The sequence below is a fragment of the Colossoma macropomum genome, unplaced genomic scaffold (genome assembly GCF_904425465.1).
Source record: "Colossoma macropomum unplaced genomic scaffold, Colossoma_macropomum, whole genome shotgun sequence".
Taxonomy (NCBI): Eukaryota; Metazoa; Chordata; class Actinopteri; order Characiformes; family Serrasalmidae; genus Colossoma; species Colossoma macropomum.
Genome location: NW_023494805.1, coordinates 22,974,109 through 23,000,897, shown reverse-complemented (window position 1 = coordinate 23,000,897; position 26,789 = coordinate 22,974,109). Strand labels below are relative to the sequence as shown.

The window sequence follows — 26,789 nt, the reverse complement described above, 5'->3', positions numbered from 1 at the left end:
ATAACTAAACAAACTGAAAAAATGCCATTTTGAGAAAAATAAGAATTTAATATGTTATTTATAGTATAAATATATGATTGTATTGTTTTCGGGGTCTAATCAAATGTCTTCATCTGCCAAATTTAACCTGCAGGCTACTGTTTGGGCAGCCCCGTTCTAGGTTATAGCCTTCAAACATGTTAAATAGCCACTCTGCTTACATACTATTAAGTGTCCATTTACAGTGATGTGCTGTGACAGGTAAGGTCATACTGACAAGAATATGCTGATACTGATGATATTGATATTGATGCTGATAACAAGGTAATGACAGTACTGTAGGCAGCCTACATCAAGATGTCTAGCCATGTTTTGGAAGGTAACCTTCAGTTTTTTTTATTTTTATTTTTTTTTCACCTACATAAGTTTTATTTTGTATCACTAGGATAAGCAGAAAATTGCTTTTCACTTTTTAGTTGTGGGGATTTTTCTGAACATCCTTAAATTCTTCTGGCTCAAGAACAACCAGAAAAGGAAGAGGAAATGCTGACACTGTTCCTTGGGGGAGACTGCTGTGGGCATAACAGAGTGCTATCATGTTTAAAACCGCCAGGTCATCAGTGTTGGGCTGGCGGCTCACGACGTGAAAACGCCTTTGTGTCTTTAAATCTGATGTTTGCTCACTTTACAGATTATTAACTTGCCAATACACCAAGCCAAGGTCAGATCTTTTCAAATGGCCACGTTTAGTAATGCCAGAGACTTTTGCCAGAAGCTCGAGTTACATTTGTTTTTTTTATAAAGTAGGCTAAGATTCACTCTCGGCTTGGATGGACTTTCATTATCTTGGCTTGCACATCTTTATCGTCTGGTTTTTGCTCTTTTATCAAGAGAAAAACAAGACATTTCATAAACAATAACTCTTTGATTTGGGTAAAACATGGCAAACGTGGTCTGGAGAAGATCATTCTAACTAGTTTCGCTACCTGAACACCTTTATTAGCATAAGCAGCACGCATAACTCGTGACATGCAGACGCAGTATTCGTATGTGGTGTTATTTCTTCCCACCCGTATTCCGACAAATGCCCGCCTCCTGCGCCGTGATTGGCTAGTTCAGAAAACCACCCGCTACTTTACATTATATGTCCACAAATATTGAGACACCCTTGTAAATTCAACTATTTTATATAGCACCCATAGGTCACCATGGCCAGTGATATAAAGCCCCCCAACATAGGGATGTGGAACAGTGGAACTGCGTTCTCTGGAGTAATAGAGCTCAATCCAAAACCTTTGATCCAGAGCTAATCACCCAGCATCAGTACCTGATCTCACTGATGCTCTCGTGGCTAAACGCAATCAAATCCTCACAGCAAGGTTCCAACACCCAGTGTAAAGCCTTCTCAGAAGAGTAGAGGCTGTTACTGAAGGAAAGAGAGGACACACTCCCTATGAAAACCGCTGATGTGTAAAAGAAACGCTGGATATGTCTACAAACCTTCGGATATATAGTGTTGTTAGTACGAGCTACTAGCCAATCCTTGCGCAGGAGGCGGAGCTTGTCGGAATACGGGTGGGAGAAAAAAACTAACGCCCGGGGGAAGCACAGCAACTTTTGACAAGATGTCAACTGCTGATGAAAGCAACACGGTGAGCACAGTGGACTCCGAGCTTTCGACCGAGTGCTCAAGCAATGATTCGGGGGTGAATAAAGACACCTCCAAAATCATGGACACGGGTAAGTCACACCGACATATTATTATACTATTACCGGCGAAAGAAAATGACGGTGGGAACCTTTATTGTAGGCTATAGTAGTACAATGACGAGGTACAATGTTTAGAACATCAGGGTCAGTGATAGAGGGTTATTTCACAGGCTTACAGTCTACACAGTACTGTGCAAAAGTCTTAGACAAAAAAGTCTATGTAAAGCTATTTACCAGGTCAGTAAGCGCTTATTTGTATAAAGACACTAACATTAACATAAATATAAATAATGAAACAAGTGTTTAAAACAAATGATGAGCTTAATCATTTCAAAGCCTAGCATTTACAATCACCATCCAATACCTGGTTCAGCCAGTTAGTCCTTCATTACATTTTCTTATAATCAGGTGTGCTTCTGATTTAATTAAGCAAATGATATTGTTTTATTAGACTGTATTTGGGTTTACTTGTATTTACTCTACTGTTATATAGTTAGTTAACAGGGGGGAAAATACTTCCTGCCAAGGCAAATAGCACAGCACTGTGTATCCTCAGGTGAACACTGCAAGTCTATTATCATCAGTTTCATTCATAAATCGCCTGCAATGTCTGCCTCATAGCCTGCAAACTCATATTTAAAAAAAGTACTGCCAAATGCATATGTTCAGACAGTAGCAGTGAATACAGACATTGTGGTGACTATGTAGATGTATTTACCTTTCAGAAAATAAACCATCGAGAGGAATAGAGAGTTTCAAATGGAGCTCAGCAGCTTCTGAAGACATTGTTCCCACAGGTAACTAATGCCAACCTCATGAGACAGGTGACCCCACAGGCCACCTCACAAATGCAGTTCCACATCAGCTTCCTGTACCACCTACTCAAATGACTTCAGACCAAGTACAATCCATTAGATAAACTTGTTTACGATCATGGTAACCCACAAACTCTCAAAAAAGGTGCCAAAAAGCGTTCTTTGAGTGATGCCACTGAAGAGCCACATTTGTTTCCCTTAGAAAACTTTTAGTGGATGGTTCTTTAGAGAACCATTTTTGTAACTAAGGACTCTGACTGTGAAGAACCTTTTAAAGATTGAAAGAACTTCCTTATAATGTAAAAGTTCTAGGAAGAACTTTTATACGTGCATAGAACCTTTTTATTATGAAGGTTCTTTATATCTTAAAGATTTGGATTGGATGAGCAGATGTCTCCAAACTTTTGCATATAAAGTGTAAGTAGTAAAACAAACAGTATAAAAACCTTTGCGGCACCATTTCTAAGAGTGCAGTGTGACATTATATTGGCCTATAACTAAAACATACACAGCAAAAGGAAAAAAGAAGATTTACTGATAATGAAGTTGCTGTCGCTCAAAATGAACCACTGTTTAATTCAAGTTTCAAGTTTTCAAATCACAAAACAGGAGGTTATGGGCAGAAATCCAGTTAAAGAGACCTCAGTGTAAATGTTTTCATTTAAAACTGGAACTAACCGAAGTCACAATCTTTGTCTCTGTGATTTGTTGACACTAAAAACAACCCATGATATGGACCAAAATAGTACTTGCCAGGTTTAGAAAAGAAACAATGGTCAGAAAGAGAGTATCTGAAAACACCTTGAACTTTACACATCTCATCAGCTGTCACTTATTAACCCCTTCCGTCACAGTACTGCAACATCACATGATTAGAGTGATGTCTCGGCCCCAATCGGTCATGAATTAAGAGTTTATGTGGCCCATATGAGCTGGCTTGTTCAACCAGGCAGTGATCCAGCAGTCTGTGTGCTTTCATAAATGAAAAAATGATAGAGATGAGATACACAGGTGCAGCTGTATACTTTATGCTGCAAACTGGACAAATGGAGTTTTCCATAAACAGCTAATATGCACACAAACAAAGCTACATGGATTTGTTTTCCATATGAAGGCAATTTTGTTGTTGCTGGATGGGAGAGACAGAAAGCATGGTGTGTTAACTTTCAGTCGTTTCCTGTTGCAGTGTTGGCCCTCCAGCTGGCTGTGGCAGAAGGACCGGACCGGCTTCCTGCTGACAAGAACACACAGGAAGTCCTCTGCGGGAAACTGCGTGTGCTGGAGGCTGACCTCACAAAAATCACGACCCTGATTGCTGTATGCTTTACAGTATAGCGTACATACATTATAACTGACTTATTCACTCTCTCAGAATAAAAGGAACTGTTTAAATAACCAAGTTACAATTATGACCTAATTTAAATGGCTGGTGGGTTCAGACTTCCATTCTCACTCCTATAATGTAAGAATAACTCCATCAGTTTGCATTGCTTTCCATGGAAGTACTGAAAAACAAGCCTTAGAATACACTAGGCTAGGGGTTTTAGGGGTTAAAGTGAAGAACACTTAAAGAGCTACAGTATTTCCTGTAAAACTTAATTCTTACTGTAACACACAGCTTCAAGTAGATTTACGGTCTCTTTCCTGTGTTTAAGGAATTCTCAGCTCATTTGGTGTCCATCAGCAGTGAGGAAAGGACTATATTTATCACTTTTAAAACATTTGAAGAAATATGGAAGTTCACCACCTATAACAAAATGGGTTTGTATTTTCTCATTCTGTCATCAAACACTATGATATGACTTAACTACACACCCACTAAAACCTTATAAAAACCTAACTGTGTAACTGATAAGACGAAACTACTGTGAGTATTTTGATTCTTAAATATCATTGTCAGTTTTATGGAACATTCTCCAGGTTTCCTGCGTCAGTCTTTGGAGAATCTTCTGTTGGACCAGGAGTTCTGGTTGAACACTTTAGACCATGAAGACTCAGGGATTGAGGTGTCAATTAAAGAGGAGAACCTTAACTTAATGTACAAAGGCTTTCTAATGCAAGAAGGTAATAAGGGATATCCTAGGCCTCTACAGGCCCAATTGACTGAATGAATGTTGATAACAGAATAATGCATTTTGGATTAAATTTCAGGTTCATTTTTTGGAAGCTGTACGGTTAATCAGATGTTTGATAGCTCAACATCTGGCAGTGACCTTTACCTGGAGAAGGGGGACATTGCTCTTTTTGAGCCTCCATTCCTAGGCTCAGGGTGGACAGTGTTGTCCTTGGCAGATGGATCAAGAGGAACTAAACCTAAGCCAGCCCTGGAACCAGTCATTCCTTTTCATGAGTGAGTGGGATTAAGATGTTGCTCTGTAAATATTGACACATTGCACACTGAATCATTTTATACCTCTGTTCTCATTTCCCATGAAGGTGGTTTCTTAAGTCCTGTCCTGAGAGTGTTTTGGTTGGCAGTGGAAAGGCATGCTGTGATCTTCCATTTCAAATTGGTAAGCAGGGATTATGTCTAGAATGGACAGTGGCACATAATGCACAGAATGAAGGAAAAAATCATTTTTGTCTCTTAATCATCTGAAAAAAAGTGATATGTACTATATCAGCTGTAGGTTCCTGTGAGGCAGTCGAAGCATATGATGGTAATGGACCAGATGAGCTGAGTTTTGAGGCTGGAGATCACATCATCATCCTGGGCCTACTAGTAAACTGCTTTGAGTGGTTCATGGGCAAGTTGGAGAGGACTGGTGATACGGGACTCGTCAAGACAAGCCTGGTGAAAGCAACTGATTCTCTTTGTGAGTAAGTGCCTGCATGTTGAAGGATACTACTGTGTTGTTTGGATTCATTTTTTCAAACATTATAGTAAAGCAAGTATACACTCACTGTTAAAATGCATGAAAATTGGGGCATGCCTCATTTGATATGGGTGTGCTGATCTTGGTTTTCATCTTTTGGGTTTAACAAGCATACAAAAGGGCACCTTTATACATTCAACAGCACATACAGAGGGGTGAGAAATTAAAGGAAAACAGTGCCCTGTCAAGGTGTTGGGCTACCACCAGAACAGCACAGAAGTCTATGGAACAGTACTGGAAAGATAGAACATCAAAAGATATTCCCTCAATTGGGTTTTTGATGATGGCTTTGGAGAGCACTAACATTCAACTAACAGTCAGTTCAAAATCTCCCATAGGTGTTCAATTGGGTTAATAAATACATCATTTTCATACTTATCAAACTAGGGCTCCATCAATACCATTTTTTCAGACCAAGTGTGAGAACATATTTTTAGTACTTGCCAATACCGATACCATAATCAGTAACATTCGTAGAATTAGTTTTTAGTGTATATGAGAGCAATGTACCCTAACAGTTAAATCATGAATATCTAGCTGATTTAAAATGATGTGCATGAGGTTACGTTATCACTTTAGATTGAGTAGTGTTGGAGTGGGGAAGAGCGGGTTTTGTTCCATGTAAGAAAAGCACTTCTGTACTGCTGTAAGTAAAGTAAGTTTCATAGTTTTGATCCTCTTCTGTCTCTTTCAACAACAGTCTCTGTAGCACAGCAACAGCAGGAATCACATCCAAGGCTAACATATCTGAGGAGCTCACCTCTGAGTTTTACGTCTTGTTGGAGTATTTTTGGCTGGTTAGCTGGCTGAGCTGTAGTTGAAGTCAGGCATACACTGGGTGATTTTAGAAATTCTTTTCTTTGGTGACAACTCACAATGTATGTTTGAAAAGCCATATTTTTAACATATCAGTATGTTGACCAAAGCCTACTATTTATATGCTGATGCTGAATGAAAGTGCTCGGTATGATTGACATGCTAAGCCCCTACAGACAGCTCTGTCTACAATTATCAATAAAGCTGTTTCACTCAAAACAACACCCTGCACATTCAAGTACCGAACAAACACACTTTGCAAGAGCAGCTTTGCTAACTTGCAAAACACTGTGCACTGAAATTAAAACCAGGCAATAATGTACAAGGGTAAGACAATACAGTCTCTCTACCTCACAATTCTGTTTTGTCAGAGTCAGGTAGGCATATACAGCCACTGGTAGCAAATGTTGAGTTTGTTTGCCTCCGTTTTGTTAGCCTACGTCTCCACCCATATTGGGGAAGTGGTTGTGATTTGTGTTTGCTTGTGCTTAAAGCAAGGTAAAGCTGCACAGCGTATTCCTAGCAGGAATATCCCAAGGCAAAAGTTTAAAAATGACCAATGACTTTGTGTGCAACCAGCATCGACAAAACATCACTGTGCCATCAGACTCATTCACAGCCAACTCGAGGCAATTTCTCATTAGCGTGGCAGCATACACTCTGCTTACTTGTGAAGAATATGGTGAAGGATGACTTATCTAACCATATTACTTTTCCACATCTCCGTAGGTGTTGGCACCTGAGGAACAGTTGCTTTTGTGTTTTTCCTTACTGCACTAACGTACAAGCATTAGGGTCACTGAATGTATGCTTTGACCACAATTTCCAACCGCATTTACTAATGTCTTTCTCATAGACCTAAACGCAGATGTCACTTTTGTCACAGTCCCTACTGAGACACTAGCCAGTTGAGCAGCCTTTGTGACTGAAGCTCCTGCAATCTGTGCCCCCAATAACAAACCCTCTTTCATAATTAGTTAGATCTTTTCCTTTTGCGGCCTTGATCTAAAATCAAGGGGCCTGCTCAGCGTTTTTATACATGCCACAGAACATAGTCGGATGTTAAATGCTTAATTGTATCATGCAGTACATTTGACTTGAAGCGTCTGCACCTGTAATGCTTTATTCAGCTTTTCCTTTAATTTGTCACCCACCTATTCATATCCAATGAACATCCATAAAACATTCTTTATGTTTTAAATTTACTTTAAAATACTGGCCTCAGTGTGCTCTATTTTTATGACAGATCAGATGAGATCTTTTTGAAAGAAGAGGACAGAAAAATCTTTAACTTGGAACAAGAGAAGATTAAGGAGGAAACCATTGCCTTTTTGAAGAAAACATGCCAAAGTGATGTTGCTACAGTCTACAGACTTGGTAAGCTGTCTCACTGTGTTTGTGTCCTAAGAATGTCATTATTTAAGCTTAACCTGCACAGAAGATTAAACATCCAATATCATTATACTCAATCACTTCAACAATGGCCAGTACCTCTAAATGCTCCTAAAGCCAACAGTAAGGCTTCAGGTGACAGAGTCAAGAAGGATTAACATACAGATTTTATTTTCTAAACCTGATAAACTGAAAACAAAGAACTACAAAAACACCTTGGCACTTGCAAACACAAAGTCAGCCCATAACAATGTACTAAACGTCACAGTTAACTTGTCCTATATCCTGCTTGCATCCTAGTCTTTTGTTTAACAAAAACACAAGCCAAACTCAAACTTACTTAACTGACACACCTTTGAACATTTTCAATGTAATTCTTAATTCAAACTTACTGGTCTACTTAATCTAATGGAAGTATATTACAAAACAACAGCCATTCATTAAAACATTTACAGAGTGCTTTTAAAGTAAAACAAAACTCTGAAACCACTGACTGTACTAACAGGAAGGAGCACAGGTTCAAAATATAGTGCTTTAGAGGCAAGAACTCATCCTTCACTTGTCCAGTTTCCAGGGCAGAACTCTTGGTGCTCTGAGACTGGAGGTCAAACGGTTAGTCACAGCTTGTTCAGTCCTGAGCAAGAAAAAAAGTGTTATCAGCACTTTAAAAATGTTCTACAGGAAGGCAATTATTGATCATTATCAAACAGAGCACAGTAGTCAGTATCTCTAGACATTCACTCTTTTACAGTCTAACAATCTGAACCTAACAGACTAATATCACAACAGTAAATAACTAACCTATCTTGGCTGAGTTGCGAGGTTGACAGTCCCCATACAAAAGGTGCTGCTGGTGCTGCTGTCTCCTCCTCCTCTGTGATGCATAGAAGAGTTCATTAGTTAATGCTCACAGAATTACATCACTGTATTTTTGAGAGTACTGGACTGTAATTATTTTATTATGTTTTATAATACAACCCCATTTCCAAAAACGTTGGGACACTGTGCAAAATGTAAATAAAAGCAAAATGCAATGATGTGCAAATCATTTTCATCGAAAATAATACAAAGACAACATATCAAAATGTTAAAACTGAGATATGTTTTTGTTTTTTGAAAAATGTATGCCCATTTTGAATTTGATGCCAACAACACATTCCCAAAAAGTTGGGACGGGGGCAACAAAAAGCTGGTAAAGTCGTGTAATGCTAAAAAAAAAAAAGGTGGTTAATTGGCAACAGGTCAGTAACATGATTGGGTATAAAAAGCATCCCAGAGAGTCTTTCAGAAGTAAAGATGGGGAGGGGTTCACCACTCTGTGAAAGACTGCACGAGCAAATAGTGCAACAGTTCAAGAATAACGTTTCTCAACATAAAACAGCAAAGAACTTTTGCTTTTCATCATCTACGGTACATAATAACATTAAAAGATTCAGAGAACATGGAGAAATCTCTGTATGCAAGGGACAAGACCAAAAACCAGTATTGGCTGGCCACGATCTCTGGGCCCTCAGGTGGCACTGCATTAAAACAGACAAGATTCTGTACAGGAAATCACTGCATGGGCTCAGAAACACTTCTGAAAACCAATGTCTGTGAAAACAGTTTGTCGCTGCATCCACAAATGCAAGTTAAAACTCTAAAATGCAAAGAAGAAACCATATATAAACAAGATCCAGAAACGCTGCCACCTTCTCTGGGTCTGAGCTTCTTTTTGGAAATCATGGACACTGTGTCCTCCAGGATAAAGACCACTCAGCTTGTTATCAGTGCACAGTTCAAAAGCCAGCATTCATGATGGTATAGGGGTGCATTAGTGCACATGGCATGGGTGACGTGCACATCTGTGAAGGCACCATTAATGCTGAATGATATATACATGTTTTGGCAACATATGCTGCCATACAGACGACACCTTTTTCAGGTTAAGGCCTTGCTTATTTTAGCAAGACAATGCCAAACCACATTCTGCGTGTATTACAACAGCACTGCTCTGCATTAAAAGAGTCCAGGTGCTAAACTTGCCTTCCTGCAGTCCAGACATTTGGAGGGTTATGGAATGAAAAACAACAAATGAGACCCCAAACTGCTGAGCAGCTCAAAATCAGAATGCAGAATGGAAAACACTTCATATTCAAAACTACAGCAATTGGTCTCCTCAGTTTCCAAACACTTACAGAGTGTTGTTAAAAGAAGAGGTGATGAAACACAGTGGTAAACATGCCCCCGTTCCAAAGTTTTTGTGTTGCTGGCATCAAATTCAAAATGAGCATATAATTTTCAAAAAAAAAAAAATTCTCAGTTTCAAAATTTGACATGTTGTACTATTTTCAACTAAATATAGGGTTTAAGTGATTTGCACATCATTGCATTTTGTTTTTATTTACATTTTGCACAGTGTCCCAACTTTTTTGGAAATGCAATTACACATTTCTACTGATACCAAATTCCCAAAACTAACATAGCGTAGCTTTAATCCAAAAATCATCCCAATGGAAAAAAAAAAAAAATTCATTTTCTGAATAATATATGTTAACGACAGAGTACAGGGCTAGGAAATGAGGGAGAGAGGAGAGGAAATGTAAGTATTAGAAAAACAAAAGCTGACCTTGGTCCCAGTCTTCATCACACACAGGAATTGTCCAGGTGTTGACAGGAACTTGAAATCTGTGCTGGCTCTCAGCACTTTCCACTACAATACATACAAAATTAGCTAAACCAGTTTATTACTCTTGCAATGAAATCAAGTAAGTATGCTTTAAATAGCTAACATAAATAATGGCTTCTATGTTGGAGATCTATTTCAGTTTCCCACATGTACATTAATCTACTGCTCGTCAGCCACCTACCATAGTCAGTATTAACGGAACACCTGTCCACACAGTTAGACATGTGATGGGATAGCTCGTGCCTGGGCATGAGGTGACGGGCATTAAACGGGCACGTCCATAGTTGACTGGCCAGCTCAGGATGGTTCTGAAAAACAACATTACTGAAAAATACATCTTTCATGCTTTGTATTTACACTGACTGGCCACTTCATTAAAAACCGCCTTCTTGTTTCTACACTCGTCCATTTTATCAGCTCCACTTACCATATACATGTACTTTGTAGTTCTACAATTACAGACGGTAGTCCATCTGTTTCTCTGCATACTTTGTTAGCCTACTGTTCTTCAATGGTCACCACAGGACCACCACAGAATGGATATTATTTGGATGACGGATTATTCTCAGCACTGCAGTGACACTGAGGTGTTAACACACCACCACCATGTCAGTGTCACTGCTGGGCTGAGAACAGTCCACCAACCAAAAATATCCAGCCAACAGTCCTGTCCTGTGGGCAGCGTCCTGTGACCACTGAGGAAAGTCTAGCTAGATGACTAACACCACCCGTCTCTGACTTTACATCTACAAGGTGTGTCCAATAGAGTGGACAGTGCGTGAACACAGTGTTTAAAAACTCCAGCAGCACTGCTGTGTTTGATCCACTTGTACCAGTACAACACATTAACACACCACCACTGTGTCAGTGTCATTACAGTACTGAGAATGATCAACCACTCAAATAATACCTGCTCTGTATGGTAAGTGGAGCTGATAAAATGGGACAATTAGTGTAGAAACAAGGAGGTGATTTAATGAAGTGACTCAGGGGGGTGACATTACAACAGTCAAGAATAATGCTTCAGAAAGTAAAGACTTAAAAGTAGTAGGGGTGGTTAGATTATGTGATGATTATATGAGATATTTATCGTTATCATGATACATTATAGTGTGCTTTTCTGAGTCTACCAACAGCACATTTCATTAAAAAGAGAGCATAATTGGCAAGACATTACATAAAAATCGTATTGTTTTTGATAGTATGTTTTAAATGTGGCACTACTAGTTATTTTTTGACAGTTCTAGCTTATCAAACCTCAGAAAAACTAAATACTGCAATGCAATAAATATTGTGATGTTATATTTGTGCCACCCTTAGGTGTACTTTTTTAAAACTAGCATAAACCAGGTGAGAGCAGTTTGTTCTTATGTAAAAGAACAGACAATCAAGCTTGCTCCTCGGGATATCAGGACCACGCCCAGACAGTTCTCAGATTGGTCTCATAAGCGATCTTTAAGTTGTGTTGAACTTTATTACCATCTTGACTTTTTTATTCAAACTATGAATAAAAACATTTTAGTATCATACAAACAGTTAAAATATTTTACATTGTGTTCCCTGGGACTTTAAACATGACTGATACAAACCTTCCTGCACTTGATGAGATGGTATGGAAAGCGACACGCCCGGATTTGATGGTTTGGGTCGTAGGGGCACACAAGCAGTTTTTCAGGGTTACAGTAATCTTCATCTATGATCCAAGATGTTTACAAGTTAAACTCAGCGGGTTATTCAGTGCAGACTAACAAAGAGTTTTTGTGCTATTCCAGGTGGTTCTGTAAACGAAAGGGGCACTCCAGCCTACACCTAAAACTTAACTTAAAACATCTATTTGTAACTTTAAAAATGTAAATGTTTATATAACTTTAGCTGTTAATGTGTCCTCCTCATCTAACAAGTCATTTCTGTCCATTCTCTCCATTGTAGTGTTGGTTAAAAGAGAGTTACTACAGTTATATGGCTGCACTAAGATAATTTTGCCTTCTTAGCGATAACATTACCTCTCTGAGCTCTAGTCCTTATTTTTAAACTAGAAAATCTGTAGTCATGGGGACCCACTGCCCTGCACAGTTTTAGATGTACTCTGACCCAACACACCTGATCCAGCTCGTGAAGACTACGATCATTTAATGATGAGCTGGATCAGGTGTTTTGTTGGACAATAGTTAAAACTTGATAAGGTTGAAAAGAGGTCCCCAGGACTGGAGTTGAAATCCACTGCTCTACAGATTGCTGTAGGATGCGAGCGGACATGTTTACAACAGATACAACCATGGCTGAATGTCTCATTTTGGCTGGAGTGTCCCTTTGAATTAGCCTAACCTGCTACTCCCATGTGAACTGCTGTGCTGAGCTTTTACCGTGCGCCTCTTCCCAGCGACGAAGTGGGGCTTTCGGTTGAGATGCTGAGGCCTTGGACGACTTTCTCTTTTTAGACGCCATTAGCTATCTGTCTCCCCTGTTTTATGCAAGCAAGCTGTCGAAATAAGGTTTCGTGAAACAAAGTTCCCTCAAGACATATTTTAGTCCAAACAAACCAACGTTAGCGGAATGTAGACTGAGAAGTGAGCATACTCGTCAGGGTGCTTAGCTAACATCAGACGTTAACTTAATGCTTTATATCGGCTCTAACTACATTTCAGTTCTGTATGTTCTTTATTTGTTACTATTAACTTGAGTGAAAGTGGATACAAAATCAAATCTCACATAAATCCTTGGCATCTGTAAGTTAGTTAACCTACCGAGTTAATGTACCTTACAAGGCCATTATGCGTCACACACGCCCGTTAGCTACAGCTGTAAACAGTGATGTGAAGAGTCGACTCCACAATAGTCGAGTCCAGAAGAGTCGAGTCCAGAGCGTTTCGGAATCGGGATCGACTCTTGGTCAGCGTCGCCGAGAGCCGAGCCAACCGTGCCTGGATTCGGCTCTCCATGTTTTTCCACTGTGTTTGGTTCTGGATGCGCAAATGCAGGCAGGAGTTTGAGTAGCATTAGCATGCAGCTGCCGGCTAGCTTGCTTGCGCATAACAACCGTTAATTAACTTGATTTCGCCTGATACAATTTGGAAACAGGGATTTTCGTCGTATCGTTAGCTATGTCTTTAGCAACTCTAAAAAGTGGGTCAAGTAAACGACGTTTAAGGTGGTTTAATTTCCACTGTATGGCTCTGCAGCGCCCCAGCGGCTGTCGTGCTGTTTTGGTTAAAACTGAGTCGAGAGTCGGGGTCGACTCCAGAAAAGCCTGCTTTCATATGATTAAATGGGTCTCATAATCTACATATTATTAAGACATTTTTTAAAAAAAAGCCAAAAACGAATTTATGTCTTAAGGGGCCTGTATAATGGAAAACCGATTTTCCCCCTTTTTCTGAAGAGCTTGATGCACTGTATAAACATTGCTGAAGTTTCAAAACCGTTCGCGTCCCAGTCGATACAGTCCATCTATGAAAACTAAGCTGCTGGTTTGAATTTATGTCATGAAAACCAACATATTTACACAAATATCATTCAGCCGGTAGCTCCGCCAATTCACTCTGAGGTGATATGGACTGTTTAAGCCTGGAGTGCATTTTGAAAGAGGCGCAATACAGGGCAGCCAATCAGAGCAGAGGATATTTGCATATATCATTCTTAAAGGCACCAAAAACGGATTGTTTAGAAGATAAAGAAGGGCTGGAAAATTGTCATGTGAAAATGAATTATGACTGGAGCTCAGTGGAAGAGTAATATGCAGTATGGGCCCTGTAAATTAAGTGAGTTTTAAGACAGATTTAGCAAAGTCAAGATAATTTTGAGATGTTTGTTTGTTTAAGTAGTTGTTCATCTTTTTTGTTGTTTATTACAGATTTGGTAAAGCCAGAATCAGTTCAAAGTAGGTAACATTTCTGTGTTGGTCCTGATTAATAAGTTATAACAAATTATAAAATATGTGTAATAATAGCCTATGTAGTTTAAAGTGTGCGTATAATCTGTTTTTCTCCATTTATTTTCTTTAGACGGTCCCATTGCAGACAATGCAGATCGCATTGAAGTGTATATAGACCTGAAAAGGAAAATCACCCCTCTTTTGAGAGAGATGAAGGATCCAAACAGAGATGAGATTGCACTGGACAGTTCTGAGCTTCAGACAGATTCAGAGTCCACAGAGACAGAGTCACCGCAGGAAATCCCACATTTCACTGTGTGTTCAGAGAAGGATGGTACCAGCCCAGATGGACACCACTCCCTCCTCTCCTTCCTAGGCAGCTGTGACCATCAGCCAGAGTTTCAGCTGCTCTACAGCGCCTACCCAGAATTCCTCCTGTTACACTTTGAGGGTCATTCTGATGAAGAGGAGCTGGTGGCCTATCTAGGTGCAGCTCGAGAAACAGCAAGAAAGAAGCGGATGTCATGGGCACAGAGCAGAATCTGCTTCCTACTTGGACAACTGTGTGCAGGCAGGTCAAAGTTCTCTCAGGCTCGAGTCTATTACGAAGAAGCCTTAAGTGTACCCCGAGACTATTTCTCAGACATGCCCCTTCTCTCTGCCCTCTATTCCAACCTGGCCCTCATCTATCTCACACAGAAGAACATGGAGAAGTATTTCACTCTGTCTGAACGCTTTGCTGCTTTATTGATGGCAGTCTGTGACTGCTTATCTGGCTCAGAAGAACCTGAGGTGTTAAAATTTGCATTGAAAAAGGCAATTTTGTCTCAGAACAAGCCTGCAGAGGCCCGGCTCTGCCTCCTCTTAGCCAAGCTCCATCTGAAGCTCGGAGAGGGCATGAGCGCAGTGCCTTTCATTGAGCGGCTGCTGATCTTGGCTGATGAGATGCCAGGAGTCTGCAACACAATATGTAGCCATGGTTTTTTACTCTTAGCCAGGCTTTATAATGATCATCATCTTCCTCACCTGGCTGACAGCTCAGCAAGGCATGCATGTCTTCAGGTAGGTTTACACCAGGTATCATCAGTTCTGCTCCTGGAGGGCCAAAGTTCAGCAGATTTTAGTGATTTTCCTCCTCTAACACACCAACCTAACCTGGTAATTAACTGATGAGTTGAATCAGGTGTGTTTAAGAAGAGAGAACATTAAACTGTGCTGGACTCCAGACTCCAGGACTAGACGTGATGGCTCCTGGCCTCCACAATGCTGAACCCATTATCTGTGAGGTACACTGTGTGTTTAGTGAAACAGTCTGCCTTTGAAAGTTGAGGGACAACTAGCTTTTCAGCATGTTCTAAATGCAAATGTGCATCAGGGGTGCCAAGATCAGGAAAGGGCAGATTTGTGCTCCAAACATGCAATCAGCAAATTGGCCAATTTTGTTTTTGGCCAATCTGTGTTGCAGTTTTATGAAGAAAATAACGTGAGGCAGGTATGTGCACTTGCACTGTATTTGAATGCTGTTGGTTCATCTACCAAAATGTCATAGCATAACTATGCATGAGTCATTATGCTAAGTCGCTATTTACTTTATATGTATTGCTTTATTAGAATTTTCATTCAAGAATTTAAAATTTTGGCCCGTTAATGAGCAAATAATGCTATCACTATTGGGATTTTGCCTAATAGCGTGTACTGGAAATAAAAAAGCTAACATTGGCCAATTTGGCCGTAAAGGAATCAAAATCGGCCATAAAAAGTCATGTTTGGCGAATTCATGTTCCCTACTGAGCTTGTTTTCTTTATCAGTTTGTCAAAACTTAATATATTACCAAATGCTAACCAGGTTTATTTCTAGGAAAACATCACCAAATGTAGATATTTGTGGCAATAATTCCAAAGCCCACACATTTTATCCCCCTCTTGTGATGTCAGCTCTCATCCACACTCTAAGTCTGTAAGGTGTTTGAACCACTTTTAGTCTGAAAGATTTTAACTAGAGATGCACCGATCATTCATTTTTATGGCCAATTCCAGTTCACATTTCTTTACAGCAAAATTGGCCATGGGGCGTTGTGTTTGGCTGCTTTTTGACCTTTTTTAAAGTCGAAGCTCACACTGTGACCACATGAAACACATTGGCACATTTCCTGTGCCTTGTGGTAGCCAAAGTCTCAGAATAAATAATATTATTTTCTCTTTAATGAAATTTAAGTTTATAAATGAAAAATCAGTTGCCCACTTAAATAACAAGAATCAAATAAAGCACTGCATCAACAGTAAAAGGCAACTGGCTATTTAGCACAGTGACTTGTGCATAACTATGATGTGACATTTTGGTACAGGTGTAGCAGCAGCATTCAGATAAAGCATGAGTGCACTTGCATTAACATTATTATGTCATAAAATTGCAGCACAGATTGGCCAAAATAAAAAATAATTAATTGGATGATTGCCTGTTGCATGTTTACAGCAACAATCTGCCAGTTGTGATCTTGGCTGATTCTGATCATGCAGCCCCATTTCAAAAAAGTTTTTTATGTTAGCAAAATATTGTAGGCTATTTTTCTTGATTAATTGAAAGACCACAGTGAGAAAATAACAATGATAAATGAGACCATTTCAAAAGAAGAACTTTTGAAGTGTAGTGTAAATAAAAACAGCAAGTCCACCATTCGTTAATTCACTAAATCATTCATTCTTCCATTTACACAGGTGTCTTCTGCAGTCGCTGACTGTCTTTGCAGCATCTCTCTTCTGTTGGAGAACGCTCAAGAGTTGTATGGAATCGACATCCCAACACAAGTGGCTCCATGTTTGACACGAGCTGCTGCTTTAGCATACAATGGCATGGAACCTAGCCTGGCTCATGCCCATGCCCTTTGTCTGTCTTGGCTTTATCAGAAGCATGGCATGCCTAACAGAGCAGTTCACTACATGTGCAGCCTCCTCGAGCATACGTCCGCTTCCAGCCTCAGCCAACAAGACACCAGTGCTGCCCTCATATGGCTGGCCTGGCTGCTTATCTGTGGCCTGCAGCACCGTGCTGCCCTGGATGTGCTGGATGCAGTTCTGTCCACTCTCCCTGAGCACTGCACCACACAGCTGGAGGGGGTGGTTTACAACATGCGTGCCATCGCTCTGAGGCACGCCGGCAATGTCAAACAGGCTGCAGAGAGTTTCCAGGCTGCAGCTGAGGTCTGCGAGGAGTTTGAAGACAGGCACAACTGGGCTGTAGCCCTGGCCAACTTTGGCTTCTTATGTTTGCAGGTCAAAGCTAAGAGGCTAGCTGAGGAGCACCTCGCCCAGGCTGTAGAGCTGTTCTCTGAGCTAGAGGACGAAGGCCATGAGCTGAGCTTTGTGGCTGTGCTTCTGGAGCTGGGCAAGCTGTTTGTGTCGCAGGGTTTCTGTGAGAAAGGGAAAATCTGTTATGAGTGGGCCCTGCTGACTGCCATCCTGTATGATAACTCAGAGAGTAAGTATGAGTTCTGTGTGGCTGTGTATGCTGTATTTAAGGTTGGGCAACAAGACAAAACATAACATCACAGCACTTACACCAACTTAAATTTAATTTTTCAATATTTCTGCATAATTAAATGGTTAAGATGTAAACAAAGTCATTCAGAGTGGTTTGGTGTGAAATGCTTAGTTCTAGGAAAACTTACCAAGTCAGAATTGCTCACAGTGGTGGTGATGGGAACCAGATGTTTGCCTCTAAAAGTTGCATTCCAGAAAGTTATTACGTGAAATGGTTGTAAATACACACTGCCTGATGCCTGAGAGCATGTTTTATGATAGTTTTGAAATGGTTTTGGTGTAAAACATTTTTAAAAAGTATTAGTGGTGGAGAAGTACATGCACGACGTTGTGACTTAAAATAGTCCACAAAGAAAACTTTTTTTTCAGATTTACCACTATTTTACCATTATCACCTTTACATATAAAAACTCGGAAGACGTGTAGGTTCACTGGTGGTTTTAGATAGTAAATAAAATGCCTATATTTGCATTGTAGATAGCACAACATCTGTTTCCTTATCACCACCCCTGTAAGAAAATCAGTCGGTAAGGTTGTCTTGGTCATCACGCTAATTCTGTAACAAATAAATTGTGATTTAACACATTTAGATAAGAGGACATTTAAAATATCTTCAGTAATGGCAAAGCTATCCAGCAGGTCTTTTGCTTGAACTAGCAAGTCAGGTCTTCATGCTCCTGCATCAGTTAATCTCGCACTACCAAGTGCTGACTGTGGGTGTAACTGAGAGTGCTGCCACCAACTGAAATAACAGACTGAAATGTGCATGCTGTGAGAGATATGATTTGATGCACAGAAAAGGCAATGGTATAAGAATTTTTTCACTGAGGGTTTTTTTGTCCTAAAATCCTGGAAACAACATACTGTAAGAATAGTGGATGTTAAGGTCCTAAATGAAGACAAAATGCAGTGGATATATGCTGTAAACACAGGAATAGACCTATTGTCATTAGTATGTGCCTAGATTCAATTATTACAGATTACAATAATACTTGACAAAAAATAATCACTGCTCTTTATTTGCCCAAAATGAAATTCTCTGGCTATTTTCAACCATATAAATATTTCTATATTTTGTGTTTTACAACTATGTACATGTATTCTTCAAGTCACATTTGCATATTTAGTGTGGTAAATCTTGGTGAAATTTAAACTGCTTGATGCATTGAATTGTTTCCTTTGTGTAAGTGGTAAAAAATGAAATCATTATGCAGTCAGAGATTCACACTTCTAATAACATATCTGCTCACTGTGGGTAGTGTGCAGATATGAGTTCATCTTAAAAAACATGTTTCTGTTAAGGCCAGCTGCAAGCCACCCGTCGCCTGTGTCACCTGTATGGTGAAGTTTGCCCTGATGAAGCGCAGTGTATCATCTATAATGAGCACCAGCTGAACCTGCTGCACCAGACAGGAGACATAACTCTAGAAGGAGAGATACTGGAGAAAATCAGCCAGCTGTATCTGAGTCTGGGCACAGAGAAGTGAGTCCACTGTGAATGATTCAGTAGGACATCAGTACATAAAGCCTTTCTAATTAGTTATCAGCCTTTTTCGTATGACAGAATTTAGATAAGCTCTCCATATCTCTCTAAAATGACCATGTTTGATTCTGTTTTAGAGCAAATAGAACAGCACTGGACTACACTAAAAGAAGTCTAGGGATCTTTATTGATCTGGGAAAGAAGAGGAAGGAGGCCCATGGCTGGCTACAGGCAGGAAAAATCTACCACATCCTTAAACAGAGTGAGCTGGTGGAGCTTTATGTGCAGGTAATGCTGGACTGCAAATGTCTGTCACTCCTCAACCTTGTTTAGATCCAGATTAAAATATTTACCTTAGCGTGCCTTGCACAACAGTGATAAATCAAATCTATGTGGAGCTACTCAGTGTTCTCAGTCATCATTTGATTGACCTGAAGGGTATTAAAAACCATAGGACATAAACTGGAGATGGAGATTTTGATCCTCATTCACCATTTCAGAAATTGATCATAATGGTCAAACATGTGTTTTCCATGTGCTACATGCACATCTCACAAGATTTCTTACAGTCCATTTGTAAGCTTCTATGATAACCTCTTAATAAAACCAGACTCTGAGGCTGGATGACACAGCATCTTGTATGTTGGTGAACGATTCCTGGAGATATGAATATTCACAGCTCATTGTACTGCCAGAGACTTTAGCATCTTCAGCAGAGAATTTGTGATATATCATGGCTGAGAAATACACTGATCCTCATTAGACTGGTTTCTTGCGTGATTGATGACAGGTAGCACAGGACATTGCTTTGAGCACAGGAGATACAGCCTTCATCCTGGAGCTCCTGGAGGCATCAGGGGACGTGTTCTTCAACAGCACACATGACAGAGAAAAAGCGGTCTGCTTCTACAGGGTAAGTCGGTGTTTAGTTCTAGACTAATTGCATTTTCTGGAAATGCACTAGCTCCTTTTGTATCAGATAATCTATTAAAGACATTGTTTTAAATCATGGATGTCAAACTTCAGTCCTGGAGGGCCATAGTGCTGCAGCACACCTGATTCAGCTAATCATATGATTCTCAATCTAATTGTTAGAATGTGGACAAAAACTCAGACCCTTGTTTGACCTGTTTAAAGGATAGGTTCAGAATCAAACTGGCTGACTTTTATTTCACATTCATTTCCACTGTAGCCTCATAACAAGTTCCGTCACAAGTGCCTCTAGTGACTGAATGTGCCAGAAATGTGAATGGTGAAGAAAATGAATAGTGATATGAAAAAAAAGTGCGAAATTTTACTTTACATATATTACATTAATTTTCCAATGACTTTTTTACATTTAATTATTTTATTCTCAATTACATTATATTTTCTCAATTCTGGTCCTGGTTTACGACTATACTGAGTCACTCTATACCCTATACCCTATATCAGGGTGTATCAGCCACTAAGGGACATTATTTTCTATAGGTAACAAAGTGATGCTATTTGGTTGTGAGCTAACCTAAACGTTTTATGGCTCATAGTGCAGCCAGAAGAGGGCAGTATAAGTGTGCGTGTAAACTGTCTGCTGTAAACCTGTGGCTCTCTTTAATTTTATTAAAGGACCCATACCCTGCTTTTTTCTTTTACTTTCCTTTTTTCCCTGAGGTCTGCTTATGATGTTTGTTTGGGTTAATGTGCTATAAAAAAGTCATAATTAAAATTTTACACTGCCATTTTTTGACCTTTCTAACCTGTTTTTGTGCCTGTAAGATTGTTACATGCAGTCTGTTGGCATGATTCTTCACTACAGACCATCCTAAGAAATACTTTGAAAGGGGAGACGCATTTGTAATGTTTAAATGGTTGTAGTCCTTTTACTGAACCTTTTACTGAATGTGTAGTATTACTTTCATTAACACTCCATCAGGACAGTGGTTCTCAGTCCTGGTTCTGGAGTATCACTGCGCTGCTTGTTGTACACCCAGTTCACCTCAGGAATGGTTTGTTAATTAGTTCATCAGGTGTTGGGAGCAGGAGAAAGTCTAAAATGTGCAGAGCAGTAGTACTCCAGGACTGGAACTGAGAACCACTGCATTGTGATAATCAGCATTGTTTGACTCTGTGTTTATGTGACAGGACCGAGCTCTCCCTATAGCGGTGAAGTCGGGCAGTGTGCCTTCTCAGCTCAGGCTGTGTAATAAGCTGACTGAGTTGCTGCTACAGCTGGGACAGTATGGGGAGGCTCTGGAGTATGCACAAACTGCATTAGACATCAGCATCACTCTGGGTGTGTTTCATATACAGACACGTTAAACACTTCTGCAACTCATTTAGGCCTGTCATCATAAAATTTTACCAGATGATTAATTGATGTGTAAATAACTACATTTAACAGTTTGGTGGTCTTTTTTGTTCACTGTATGCAACTACTGAAGTACAAGCCTAAACTGGCTTATTAGCTGTTCTGCTTTCTAACTACTGATACTTAGTAGCTCTTGATTAGCTGCAGATAGAGCTAGAGCTCAAATAAACAACCATGACTTAACACTGCCCTCTTAACATGTTATAGCACCAATCAGAAGTTACTTTTGTTGTTTTGGTAAGACCCATAATGTGTCTCAGTTAATGTGTTTTTTTTTACTTTTATTTATATATATTTGCCTCAACCAGCTAATGAACGTGCATCTAATAATTGCGATCAGGTGATATTTGTAACAGGCCTATACTTATCTTTTTATCCAGCAGGTGTTACTAGAATGTAAAATGTTTCCTTTCCATAATTACTGTCTAATTATTAATGTCCTACTGACAGATCAACCTTTTCATACAAGTCGTTTCCAGCGTGATTTTTTTAGGCTTTTCTCTGCCAGATTGAGTGGCAGTGGTTTAGCATTTCTGCCAAGTATGCTCAGCATACTCAGTGTGCTGAGAATGTTGTGCAGGTCAATTACTTTGAACAGTTTCTTGCTGAATATGGCATTGCTGACACTAGACCCCATTTACATCTGACCGTTTCATGCATGTTGTCAGTATTACATCTGGATAGAGATTAGTCACACAAAAATGCGGGAGTAAATGCACCTAAAACTCATTAAAAACAGATTTAAATTAAAACATTTAATAAAACATTTGACAAACAAAACCCCACCCAGTAGTGTGATGCCACCTCCCTCTGTTGTTCTGCATATGGGGAATAAAAACACCTACTGAACTGCCACCACTAAACAGAGGCATCACTGCTCAATCAGGTCGCTTTCACTGGGTCATAGTGCAAGAAGGCTGTTGATTTGGGAAACTAAATGCAGTAAACATCTGTCTCAGACATGGTTTGAGTGATCCACATGTAAAAGTGTAAATGCATGTGTTTAAAATCTTATCAGGTTACAATCCAGATATAAGTCATGAAAAAGACAGGTCTAAACAGGGCCTTAGTGTCAGTCAGTATATGAACCTGTGAAACATATGTTAAAATCCAGCACAGCGGAATATATCATGAAAAAACGTGACCAGACAGATATTTTACTGTATGAGGAGAACATATATGTTTTCGCTTAACATGTCTACAGCATCAAAGACTTTAAATCAAGAATCTACCTCACATCACAGTGCAGTTAAAGTCGTAATCTAATACACATGATACAGCTAATCAAAGAAAATCTGAACGTAAGACCCTAGTGTGTTAGATTATGAGTGAAACAATATGTCTCACACCTGTCTGAACATACATTGATTGAATACATATGACTGCACATACTGTACACTTACAGATACTGTTGGAACAATGTAGCTTTATTTGTACTGCCTAACATTATTGCCTTCATGTCATGTCATATTGTCGCTTGTAGCTGATCGTTTAAACGAGCGAGTGGCGTTTCATCGGCTGGCTACGCTGTACCACTGCCTGAGTCAGTTTGAGATGGCAGAGCACCACTACCTGAAGGCCCTTTCTCTGTGTCCCTCCCCCCTGCAGTTTGATGAAGAAGCCCTATATTACGTCAGGGTGTATCAGACACTAGGGGACATTATCTTCTATGATCTGAAGGTAAGAGGGTAATGCTATATTGTTGTAAACTGTGTTCAAAGTTTTATGGCTCATAGTCCAGCCAGAAAAGGGCAGCATAAGTGTGCATGTAAACTGGTGGCTAAGAACCTGTGGCATCCTTGTCATTGTGTATAGTGATCTTAGGCTTGTGTGCAGCTGCTCTGCCATGGAAACTCATTTCATGAAGCTCCAGACACATAGTTCTTGTAATGATGTTGCTTCCAGGGGTGATCTGGAGCTCTGTAGTGAGGGATGCAATAGAGGGTAGAGGCTGAGTTATTGAGCTCTTCAGTATGACCTTTTCTATGACTGTTTGTTAATAGAGATTACATGGCAGTGTGCTTGATTTTATACATTTGTTAGCAGTAAATGTGGCTGAAACACCTGAACTCTAATTAGGAGGGATGTCCACATACTCTTGGCCATGTGATGTATGTAAAAGTGTTGTGACATCACAAAAACAACTACTCTAAAATGGTCTGCTTTTTCTGCTTAGTTTCTGTTTATGGGCTTTATGGACTGGGAAGTGAATGGTACATTTTGAAACTTTGCATACTACATGAAACTCTTATTTCGAAAACGCAAAGAAAATTTGGTTTTCGTTATAAGGGCTCTTTAATGGCAAAATTGTTGAACACATAAATAGGAGGTTAAAAGCATCATTTCACTCATACTGAATGAATAATCTAGAAAAGTGTATTGGCTTTGTTGAGAAGTTTTGGGAGTTGGTGCAGCAATAAAGTGTGATCTATAATCCTGTTATCAGTATCCTGTTCTTCTGTAAGCTCAACACCTCTTGCACTCTTTCTCCTTGTCTCAGGATCCATATGATGCAGCAGGTTACTACCACCTAGCCCTGGCAGCTGCCATGGACCTGGGTAATAAGAAGTCCCAGCTAGAGCTGTGCACTCGCCTGGCCACTATATATCACAACTTCCTGATGGACCGTGAGCTGTCCCTGCACTTCTACCAGCGCGCACGGGCCTTTGCTGCTGACCTCAATATCCGTCGCATCAACCTGGCACCAGATCAGAGCTTCCGCACTACAGCTCAGTACAAAATCACAGCCTCACAGGCTACAAGATAGAGACTTGAGCTTTACTGAGGCCTGCTGTACTTGTATTTGAGGGTCTATGTTTACTTTCTTCTGACAGATTGAGTATTTGCTCTTGTTTGTGTTGATGTAATTGATTGTGGAACAGCAGTTAGAATGTACACTACTGCCAGTGTGTTTCTGAGCAAGGCATTTAACTGCAGTTCAAGTAAGAGAGCCATATACACGACAAAATTTAACTGTTTCAGATGACAGAAAGGCTTTTTTTTAATATAAATAAGAACTGATCTTATAAAAATATGAGATCTTCCTTTCTGTATGTTGGACTGCATAGGGCCACTGATTATTTATCATTTTGCTTTAAGCCTGTTTCAGAATGCTTTTGCAGAGTCATTTTGATGCAGTATCTCATGACAAAGATGGAGCAAAGGGGCCATGAAATGCTATAACTGGCCTAAACTTAATTCTAGTGGTGCCTGTTTTTTGATAACTCAGGAAGAAATACTATTTTTTAAAAGGGCCCATATCTTGAAAAAACCTTTTCCTCAGGTTTTTTTTAAATAGAAGAGTTTGATGTAATATGTAAACATGGTCAAAGCTTCAAAACGTAGCCCTGATATGGGCCATATATGGAAACTAAGCTGCAGTAACAGACTGTTTATGAATTCTGTATGTTTGTGAGACCACAAAAACCAACATATTCACATTTACAGCAGTTTAGCTCCGACTATTCACGCTGAACTTATCATGAGTGTTTTGGCCCGGATTGCTTTTTGAATGAAGTACAATCCAGTGCTCTTTAATGGTTTAGCCCAGGAGTGTCCAGTTTTATCTGTCTTAGGACTGGTGTGGCTGGGGGTTGTCATTCTAATCAAGCAGGAGCGCCCATGACCAACCAAAGACTGAGACTAACTCATCAAACAAGTAGAGTCTAGTGTGCTTCAGCTTGTTTAGAATGAAAACCTGCAGGCACAGCAGCCTTTTGCGGAAAAGATTGGACACCCCTGGTTTAGCCTCTACATTCTCTCGTCATGTAGAATGAGATGGCTTTAAGCCCAGGCTCCAAGCTCAATTTATGTCCTGGAATCAAGTGGACATATTTTCAGTCTAACAAGGGATGTTCTGTTTTCACAAAGTGCTGAAAGTGATGGACGCTACATTTTCAAATAAACATATTCATGGCTGCAGAAATCCTACAGCTTGACCTGAACTGCTCTTCTCTCTCAAAACAAACAGCGAAAGCTAACGCTGTGATAATTCCAAGTGTGTGTAGACTTCAAGTCTTCACACATGTTAAAAAAAGAGCAACATCCGTAGTAGTGGCTTGAGCCCTGCAGATGGACCATAAAAGGGTTTGTGACTGTTCAGAAACAAATTACTTAACAGCTGAAACCTGCACATGGTGCCTAACAGCCAAAGACAACAGATCCAGCACTGCATATGCCTCGTTTAGGATAGTTTCAAGGAAAGAAGACTTGGGTGTTACTATTAACATATGGATTTTTTCTGTGAGTATGGATTCAAAAAATAGAAAAGAAACACTTGTGGTTATGCAGACAAGCTTTTTTTAAACTGAAACTTTTTTCTAAGAGAATTTGGACCAGTTACATTCTCTCATCCAAAACACAATATGGTAATATGTCACACGGTATATGTCCGAAAGTTTGTTAACAGCATTGCAACATAGTGAGATTCACTGGAGCAGCTGCACATGAGTCTAAAGTCACCATGCATAATGCCAAAATGTCAGCTATAGGGGTATAAAGCCCCTGATCTGTGGAGCAGTGAAACTGTGTTTTCTGGAGTGATGGAGCTCCATCAAATACCATTAAAATTAGTTGGAGTGGAGTTTGTCACCACTTGACAAATTAGTTCACCATTTGAACTAATAATGCTACATTGTACCTGACCTCACTAATGACTAATGTTCTCTTGACTGAATGCAATCAAATCCTCACAGCAATGTTCTAACATCTGATGTAAGCCTTCCCAGAAAAGTAGAGGCTGTCACTGTAGCAAAGAGGGAGAAAAACTCCGTTTCTGGCAGAAGTAAGGCCAAAATTTGACTTTTTATTTTCTGAAAATTTTGACTTATTATCTCAAAATAATGACTTATTTTTTCAAAGTCAACATATCTCAAAATAATGACTTACTGCGAGTTGTTAAGTCATTGTTTTGGCAGAGTATGTTATTATTTTGACACAAGTCATTGTTTCAAAAGCAAACTTTCAGGAAATTAGGCATTTGAATATAGTATTTATCTTGACATAGTAAGTTATTATTTTGACATAGAAAGTCACTATTTTAAAAGAGTAAGTTAATATTTGAGAAAACAATTCATTATTTTGTGATACTAAGTCAAGATTTGGAAAAATAAGTCATTATATCAAGATACTTTGAGAAATAATGAGAGAAATTTGAGAAAATAAGTTATTTTTGACATATTAAGTCCATTTTCACAAACTGCTGCCAGAGAGTAAGACAAACAGTTTTTTTCTCCTCTGCATGGCAGGAATAGATTTTGATAAACTTTCCCATCTAATCCACAACACACGGTGCTA

General features: G+C 39.6%; 1 protein-coding gene across 3 annotated transcripts; it reads left to right on the top strand.

The window, feature by feature from the left end:
• Window positions 1–1,580: 1,580 nt before the first annotated feature.
• LOC118825567 (SH3 domain and tetratricopeptide repeat-containing protein 1) lies at window positions 1,581–25,410 on the top strand. Of its 3 annotated transcripts, none has more exons than XM_036596235.1 (18): window positions 1,581–1,719; window positions 2,415–2,486; window positions 3,691–3,821; window positions 4,160–4,265; window positions 4,425–4,568; window positions 4,656–4,854; window positions 4,941–5,017; window positions 5,129–5,320; window positions 7,448–7,573; window positions 14,107–14,133; window positions 14,258–15,189; window positions 16,843–17,602; window positions 18,967–19,147; window positions 19,285–19,435; window positions 19,938–20,060; window positions 21,269–21,419; window positions 22,978–23,174; window positions 23,995–25,409. In XM_036596235.1, exons 1-18 carry the CDS (start codon window positions 1,605–1,607, stop codon window positions 24,259–24,261), a joined length of 3,951 nt encoding a protein of 1,316 aa, XP_036452128.1. In that variant the 5' UTR covers window positions 1,581–1,604; the 3' UTR covers window positions 24,262–25,409. The 3 variants fall into 3 exon arrangements, with proteins under 3 accessions (XP_036452128.1, XP_036452126.1, XP_036452129.1); XM_036596233.1 differs by having other exon boundaries at window positions 5,129–5,324; window positions 7,443–7,573; window positions 23,995–25,404; XM_036596236.1 differs by lacking the exons at window positions 1,581–1,719; window positions 2,415–2,486; window positions 3,691–3,821 and having other exon boundaries at window positions 4,169–4,265; window positions 4,405–4,568; window positions 5,129–5,324; window positions 7,443–7,573; window positions 23,995–25,410.
• Window positions 25,411–26,789: the final 1,379 nt, after the last annotated feature.